This window comes from Chiloscyllium plagiosum, chromosome 15 (genome assembly GCF_004010195.1).
Source record: "Chiloscyllium plagiosum isolate BGI_BamShark_2017 chromosome 15, ASM401019v2, whole genome shotgun sequence".
NCBI classification, from domain to species: Eukaryota; Metazoa; Chordata; class Chondrichthyes; order Orectolobiformes; family Hemiscylliidae; genus Chiloscyllium; species Chiloscyllium plagiosum.
This window is the reverse complement of record NC_057724.1, coordinates 68,924,865-68,933,446: the sequence shown is the minus strand read 5'-3', so window position 1 is coordinate 68,933,446 and position 8,582 is coordinate 68,924,865. Positions and strand designations below refer to the sequence as shown.

Below are 8,582 nucleotides of genomic sequence, written 5' to 3'. Positions count from 1 at the left end.
GTCTTTCTATCCCCCTCTCTCTCTCTCTCCCCGCTTCTCTCTCTCTATCTCACTCTGTCTCTGCCCTACCCTATGACTATCTCGCTAAATCTCTCCCTTTTTAACTTTTATCCAACTGTGCCTCTTATTTAGCTTTACATTTCCATGACTCTGGTCCTTGTCTATCCTTTTCTGATTCATTCTGTTTTTAATTCCCTTTTCTCTTAATAATTCATTTTGCCCTTCTTTTCTTTGTCTCCTTCACTTCATCTCTTGCTTTACCCTCTTTCTCTCCTCTCTGACTCTCTCCATCTCTCTTTGTCTAGAATGCCTGAAAAGTCAGTTTTGCAGAAGTCCATTTGAATCATGCTATTATGTTGTTCGTGCACCTTGTTGTTAAATCATATTTTTTGTGATTTTTTTTAATCCAATTTCATCTCTGGCTTTTTCTCTTCTTTTTGTTTCTGGTCTGTTGTTTCCAATTCCCTTGAACAGGATTGCACACACCTCCCTGTGAAATAGTATCGTGGAGCTGAGAAAGAGGCCATTTGACCCATTGTGTCTGTGCTAACTGATAGGGTCATTCAGTGCGTTCCATGCCCTCACCAACATACCATCCACATTTTAATGTGAACACTGAATGTGTCAATAACAGAATCCTTTGTCTTCTCTTCTAATAAGACCACAAGATGTGGGAACAGAAGTAGGCCATTCAGCCTATCAATACTGCTCCACCATTAAATGAGATCCTGGTTGATCTGATAATTCTCAACTGCATTTTCCAGCCATTTTCCCCATAGCCCTAGGTTCCCTGATTAAAAGTCTGTCTATCTCAGCCTTGAATATGCTTAATGACTGAATCTTGTTGGCCCTCTGCAGTAAAGAATACCATAAATTCACTGAGAGGGAAATTCTATCTCTGTCGTAAATGTGTGACCCCTTTGATTATTCCCCCTGGTTCTAAACCAGAAGGGAAAACAACCTTTTGACATCTATTCTGTCAACTCCTCTAAGAATCTTGGATGATTCATTCAGGTTACCTTGCATTCTTCTCAACTTTAATGGACACAGACCCAATCTGTGGACCCATAAGGGGTGGCAAGGTGACTTCGTGGTTAGCACTGCTGCCTCACAGCACCAGAGACCCATGTTCGATTCCAGCCTTGGGCGACTGTCTGTGTGGAGTTTGCACATTCTCCCCCTGTCTGTGTGGGTTTCCTCAGGGTGCTCCCGTTTCCTTCCACAATCCAAAGATGTGCAGCTCAAGTGAAGTGGCCATGCTAAGTTGCCCATGCAGTTCAGCAATGTGTAGGTTAGGTGCATTAGTCAGGGGTAAATGTAGAGGAATGGGTCGAGATGGGTTACTCTTCAGAGGGTCGGTATGGGCTTAGAGTCATAGAGATGTACAGCACGGAAACAGACCATTTGGACCAACTCGTCCAGATATCCCAACCCAATCTAGTCCCACCTGCCAGCACATGGTCCATATCCCTCCAAACCCTTCCTATTCATATACCCATCCAGATGCTGTTTAAATGTTGCAATTGTACCAGCCTCCACCACTTCCTCTGGCAGCTCATTCCACACACGCACCACCCTCTGCGGGAAAAAGTTGCCGCTTTAGGTCTCTTTTATATCTTTCCATTCTCACCCTAAACTTATCCCCTCTAGTTCTGGACTCCCCACCCCAGGGAAAAGACTTTGACTATTTATCCTATACATGCCCCTCATGATTTTACAAACCTTTATGAGGGTCACCCCTCAGCCATTGAAGCTCCAGGGAGAACAGCCTCACCTGTTCAGCCTCTCCCTGTAGCTCAAATCTTCCAACCCTGGCAACATCCTTGTAAATCTTTTCTGAACCCTTTCAAGTTTCACAACATCCTTCCGTTAGGAAGGAGACCAGAATTGCACACAACATTCCTAGCCACTGTCCGGTACAGCCACAGCATGACCTCTCAACTCCTGTACTCAGTACTCTGACCAATAAAGGAAAGCATACCTGACACTTTCTTCACTATTCTATCTATTTGCGACTCCACTTTCAAGGAGCTATGAAACTGCACTCCAAGGTTCAGCAACACTCCCTAGGACCTTACCATTAAGTGTCTATGTCCTGCTAAGATTTGCTTTCCCAAAATGCAGTTTGACCGAAGGGCCTGTTTCCACACTGTAAGGATTCTATGATTCTATGAATCTCTCCTCTCCTCTCATAAGACAGTCCCTTCGTACATAGTACCACCTAGTGAACCTCCTCTGGATGGCCTCCAATGCCAGTATATCATTGGGATTATCAAAACTGTTTGAAACAAATGTTGATAAAGTAGATGGAGGAGGTTTGTCTGAACATTTTGAGAATCGGATTGCTGGTATTAATATGATTTCCCAAACCTCTAAATGGACAATCCTGCCATTGGAAACCTCCATTATAGAGCTGTGCTCATGGCATGCGTTGATTATTGAATCAAGCTCTACTCCTGAAAGAGCACTGGCTGTCAGATTCCCTGGTTTCAGCTCTCAAATCAAACAAAGAACTGCAGATGCTGGAGGTCTGAAATGAACATCAGAAATTGCTGGTGAAACTCTGCAGGTCTGCCAGGGAGAAAGCAGTCAAGTCCTGTGACTCTTCTGTCAGAACTGGGAAGACTCGCTGAACTCGAAACGTTAGCTCTGCTTTCTCCCCATGGATGCTGCCAGACCTGCGGAGTTTCTGCTTTTGTCCCAGGTTTCAGCAGTAGCCCAGTGGGAGTAAACTTGACTTTGAGTTGGCAGAACCCAGAGTTCTATTCCCAGTCAGAATACCTCAGCACAAAGTGAATAGGAACAGGATATGCCTACTCAGCATGTTAAGCTGGTTCCACCGATCATGGCTAACCATCTCTGCCACTTTCCTGTGCCATCCCCTCACCCTCTGACATTATGAGTCCACAGTGTTGAATCATACCCAAAACCGGAGCTTCCACAGCTTTCTGGAGAATTCTAAAGATTTATCACCCTCTAAATGAAAAGGTGCCCCCTCATCTCAATGTCCTACCCCATTTCCTGAGATTATATCCACTTGTTTTAGATGCACCAGCCATCTTTCCGCCCCGTTACAGCCTGTACAAACTAATTTAGCTTCACTGAAGTTGTCTCTCATTCTTTGGAACTTCTGGAAATGCTGATCAGACTCCTCAAGCATTCCTCGAAAGACAGTCGCACCACCCCATGGATTAATGTGGTGAATCCCGAATGCGTTTTCTCCCTGATTAGTATATCTCTCCTTAGTGAAGTACTGAGAGCAAGTTGCACTGTCATAGGTGCCATGGCTGTCCAGGTCATCTGGTATTGCTTGAGGGAGCAAGGACAAGGGGAAATTATGAATCGTGCCACCTGCATCCAGCTGAGGAGGGGAAACCTCACTTCTGTTTAGCAGCTCTTCTGAAATGTGACACCTCTGGCTGTATAGAGCTTCCTCAGTGCTGCACTGGAGTGTCAGTCTGGGGTTTGTCTTCATCCTTTGGAGTGGAACTTGAAACCAGAACCTCTTGACTGAACTGAGTGTGCTCAGTGAGTTAAGTCTGATGTAGTGTGTCTCAGTCATGCAGAGCTCCCTAGAAAGACGAGCAGCAAGTAGAAGACTGTTGTTGTTTGCTGGTAGCTACATGTTGAGCTAATTAAACGCCAAAAGTATTTCACCCTTAGAGTCACCCTTGGATTATCCCTAAGCCTTAGTCCTTGCCAAGCTGCAACTCAACACCGTCAATACTTATCTCATCAACAAATACCATTCAGATGAATGATCTGGTCATTATCTCACGGCTGTTTGTAGGTCCTTTCTGTATGTAATCCTTGTACCTGTATTACAGCAATGTTTAAAAGGCTTGTGACCCTTTGGGATAGCCTACCATCATGAAAGGTGCTACAAATCTTGAAGTTGGACATGTTTATAAAGAAAACAGAGAGAGAGAGAGTGCACCTCATATGAGTCAAACACTGGCCTGTGGCTGTCTCAGCACCTTGATTCAGAAACCTTACAGAGTGCCGACGGGTTTCCCCCATCAGCTAGTCTCCAGAAAATCTGTTATTTCTGAAGGTTTTCCATTAACTTTCTGCTGGATTTGATTTCAGAGATCTGCCTGAATCCGCGAGACCCTCGTGCTGAAATCCAGATCGTGCCACATCAGCAAGTCAAAGCAGAGTGGAGGTTACCTGACATTAAATACAATTTTATCACGAGGTACTATTCCCGTATTAGATTCCCTTTGAAATTCATCACCACTGCATCATGGTGGCTACTGCTAAACACATGAAGCGATGCCGATGGTTTTATGTCAATGATATAGCTTACACTAACTGGTTGCAGTCTAATGTGCAGTGAGATAAGTTTACCCACACAGTAAACAATCATTTCCTCATTACCTGGGCTTACACAGCATTGTATTTCAAAACACCATGTTTGTTCATTTGTTGGATGTGAGCCAAAGCTGTCAAAGCCAACATTTGTTTCCCATTCCCAATTCTCTCAGCTCTCTCGACCAATTCACGTAAGAATTGGTTACGTTGCTGTGAGTCTGGAGTCATCTAAGACCAAAAGATTTAGGTGCATCAATAGGCCATTCAGTCCATCACGACTGGTCCAGAAATAATTTGGAGCCTAGGGAGTATCCAGGTGAGTGTTTTGCTGAAAGTGGTCTTGAAGGTGGAGACGGTGGCGCAGAAAGTGTTTGCCACGCTTGCCTTCATTGGTCGGAACAATGTGTATGGAAGTTTGGACATCATGGTGCAGCTGTACAGGATGTTGGTGAGGCCAACTAGGCACCTGCACCCCTAGGTCTCCTTGTTCGGCAACACTCGCCAGGGCCTGACCATTAAGTGTATAAGTCCTGCCCTGGTTTGCCTTACCAAAACGCAACATCTCACATTTATCTAAATTAAACTCCATCTGCCAATCGACAGCCATTTCAACCATTTGATCCAGGTCTCATTGTATCCTGCGATAATCTTTTTCACTGTCCACTACAGCACCTACTTTGGTGTCATCTGCAAACTTACTAACCAGGTCTCCTATATTTGCATCCAAATCATTTACACAGATGACAAAAGGCGATGGACCTAGCACCGATCCTGTTGCACACTGCAAATGAAACTTCTCTGGAATGCCTTCAAAAGGTGAATCCCAGGGATGAACCTGCATTGCAATCCCTCTCTGACACATCTGTCCCTCCTTACTCAGTGAACTACTGCAGGAGAGCAGCACTGTCATGGGTGCAATGAATGGCTGGGTGATCTGTTTTAGATATTGTGTGAGGGGATGTCTCAACTAGGACATGTAGGCTGATCCAGATAGGGATGGCAGATTTCCTTCCCTTAAGGTGCAATAGTGAAAACCGATTGATTTTAATGATAATTTTTGCAGGATTTTAACGGATTTATGAATTGAATTTAAATTCTGTTGGCTGCCGTGGTGGGATTTGAATCCTTTATCTTGAGACCATCGGTCTCCATTGCAGGTCCCGTGATATTATCACTTCACCACTATCTCGCCATGACACTGTGACATGTCTTCTGCTTACCCAACAAGTAGCATTTATTTCTATTATGATTTATTCTCCCAGCCTGTTCAATAAGCCATCTTGGCAGCCTTGCAATCCTGCTAGGTGATGACAGTCTGTCCAGAAGATTAATAGAAGCCACAAACAGTACGTGGACAAACCTTTTAGTCGACAGCAATGGGCAAAATAATTAAAGTGCAATGTCTCAGTGGTGTCTTATCCTGCACCCTCAGGATATCCTGAAATGTTTCACAGCGGGGCGTTTTGAAATATGGTCACTTCTGTAAAGTGGACAGATTCTTGCAGTTAGTTTGTGAGCAGCAGGACCCTTCGAGCAGCACATGAAACAATGGCCGTTTGCTCTATGCTGGTAGTGGTCGTGTTTGTGGAGGCAGGATACTGGGGAAGCAAGCTTTTCTGTTGTTCCTGAAGACACATAATCTTCCACACCTACCTTAACCGGAAGCCTGGGTTGAACACACCCCTGAGTGAAGGTACTCTTTCCAAGTCTGCACATTGATCTTCCTCTGGGTGCTCCGGTTCCTTCCACAGTCCAAAGGTATGCGGTTAGTTGGATTAGCCATGCTAAATTGCCCATAGTATCCAGGGATGTGCAGATTAGGTGGGTTAGTCATGGGAAAATGCAGGGTTACAGAGATAGGGTAGGCACTGGGTCTAGGTGGGATGCCCTTTGGAGAATCGCTGTGAACTCAATGGGCCAAATGGCCTACTTCCACACTGTGTAGGCATTCTGTGCTCTGCCATTGCAAATGATGCTCTGGAATGTGGATAGAAAGTATTTGTTATTGTGGACCAATCCACATTATGAAGACTCTCTGTGACCAACCTTTCCTCCTCAGTTCCCTCTTTATAGTCTGTCTTTTAGTTCTAATCTGTGTTCTCTTGCCAGTCTTAGAAATAACATTTGCATGCACTTCAAATCAGAAAGTGCAGTTGTTTTTTATTAAGAAGTACGCATGATGTTTTCTAATGGACTCCTGTTCAGAAAATAAATGCTCCAGGCAAATTCTTCTGTGAATCAACTAACTGCATGCACATTTACAATAGTTCAGTATATGTTCAGCTTGCAAAATGATCTAGTCAGCTGTTTCATCTTGTTTTTTCAGGCTGGAGCTGGATCAGTTGTCTGAGGGTTTCACATGCGATATTATTGGACTTGTCACCTTTGTGGGGAGATGTCAGCGAATAAGAAAGGAAGGTAATCTTTTCAAAGTGCTGACAGTGGGAGAAATTCAGTATGACAATACCCTGTTTAACTCCCATCTCTTTTTTACCATGACAAAGACAGCAGTGAGGATTTCTACTTGTACCGCTGGGTGCATGCTGTAGATGGTAGCACTGAGCAACCTTTTGTCCTGGAACTGTTTGCAACTTCACAGCCAGAAACCTTTCAACAGATTCATCCGAGTAAGTTATGTTTTGCCTTTTTGGTAATCAGCTGCAACTGACTGGAATTAACTAACTTGTTCCAAAATGAACAATGTGCATATTATGCACTGCCTTTAACAGTAACTTGCATTACCTTTAATAACAATTTGTATGCATGTAAAAGCAAAATATGATAGAAATCTGAAATAAGAAGGGAAATGTTGGAAATACTCATCTGATCTGGGTAGCCTCTGTAGCAAGAGAAATGGACGAGATGAGTTACATCTTACTGGAAATATTGTAATTTTTCAGTGAGTTTTGTGGATGGTTTCTTTCTACAAGGCCCAGTGGGTTTCCCCATGCAATTGTCCCAAATTTGTCTTATTACCTATGCCCTCATGCCTCTATAGCACCATGCTCCTTGAATGTTACCCGATTCTCCCATTCACCACAGGCGAAAGGATGTCTTGGGATCCCTGGCACCAGTGCCATCTGTAAAAGGCCACTGTGTGCCCAGTCAGGTGCTGGCAGTCAGGAGCTGCCCTGCACAGTCCCTGTGAGTTGTTGTGGAGAGGGCATAAAAGGGTGAATTAGTGCACCCACTTTACAGACAGATATTTGGAGAAGCTGGTGGTGCAGAGGCGCAAGCGTTTCTTCCCATAGTCACTAGTCCATAGACCAGTCAACTTCGTATTGCCAGCAATATGTTCATCTGGGCACTTCCTTGGCTTAAAATGATCTGCAACTTGAAGTTCAATTGCTTCTTGTTGGAACAGTTATTTACACGCTGCCTGGCACAGGTGTCCAGTTACTAGCTTTCAAAACATACATCACTGTTGCCAGAACTCTGTTTTTTAATAACAATTCCTTCGTATTTCAATGCACAGTTCAGTATTGAAAACCACAAAAATTAAAAAGCACTGTAATACTCCATAGCAGGAGAGTTAGCAGCTAAATTTAATATTGCTGACCACATGGCCTTTAAAATTAGTATTGATGTCAAATCCGAGAAAGCCAGATCCTTTAGCATTAACAATGGAGATCCTATATGCCCCCTCAAGTTGACGTAAAATATCTCTTGCTGGTGTCCTGGCTGAAAATACAGATTGCCCGGTCATTACCACATCAGGATTGCTGGGAGTGTGTTGTGTGCACGTGTTGTTGCTTTTCCATCTTCCCAATGAACACCCTCACCCTCCCAATCATCATTCCCTGTAAGCTGTGTGCGCGGACAGCTGCTCTGATGGTCCACGCATGGTGTTTGATGTCAGCGCGCCAGTTGCAGCATTGATGTCTGGATCCAGCCGGTAAGAATATTCAAGGGAATGCTGCTCCTTGTTTTGGGACAACCGTAAGAGCTGTGCCAATGGAAGCGAACCTCCTTACAGACAGTGCTTTTCTTTGCAGTGACTTACTTGGTGTGCACCCAGATGAGGTTGGTTCGAGAATTACGACCTGGTGGAGTGATTACCACTGTTCCCTATCTCACCACCTCCAATGAAAGTCAGATCTCTATCTCAGGTGGGTTCCCTACTCCTCCAGCTCTGGTCACATGCGTGAGAAACTTTGACCATTTCCGAACATCGTAGTCAAGGACAGAGTCAAAAGGTGTGGGTGCTGGAAAACCACAGCCAGTCAGGCAGCGTCCGAGGAGCAGGAGAGTCGATGTTTCTGGCATAA

General features: G+C 44.4%; 1 protein-coding gene across 4 annotated transcripts in view; it reads left to right on the top strand.

The window, feature by feature from the left end:
- radx (RPA1 related single stranded DNA binding protein) overlaps window positions 1-8,582 on the top strand; it is a 104,729-nt gene that overhangs the window by 18,836 nt on the left and 77,311 nt on the right. For all 4 annotated transcript variants that reach the window (XM_043705144.1, XM_043705146.1, XM_043705142.1 and 1 more), the window contains exons 5-8: window positions 4,090-4,198; window positions 6,641-6,732; window positions 6,819-6,941; window positions 8,310-8,423. In XM_043705144.1, coding sequence (XP_043561079.1) covers window positions 4,090-4,198; window positions 6,641-6,732; window positions 6,819-6,941; window positions 8,310-8,423 — 438 coding nt within the window. The remainder of the gene's footprint in view (window positions 1-4,089; window positions 4,199-6,640; window positions 6,733-6,818; window positions 6,942-8,309; window positions 8,424-8,582) is intronic.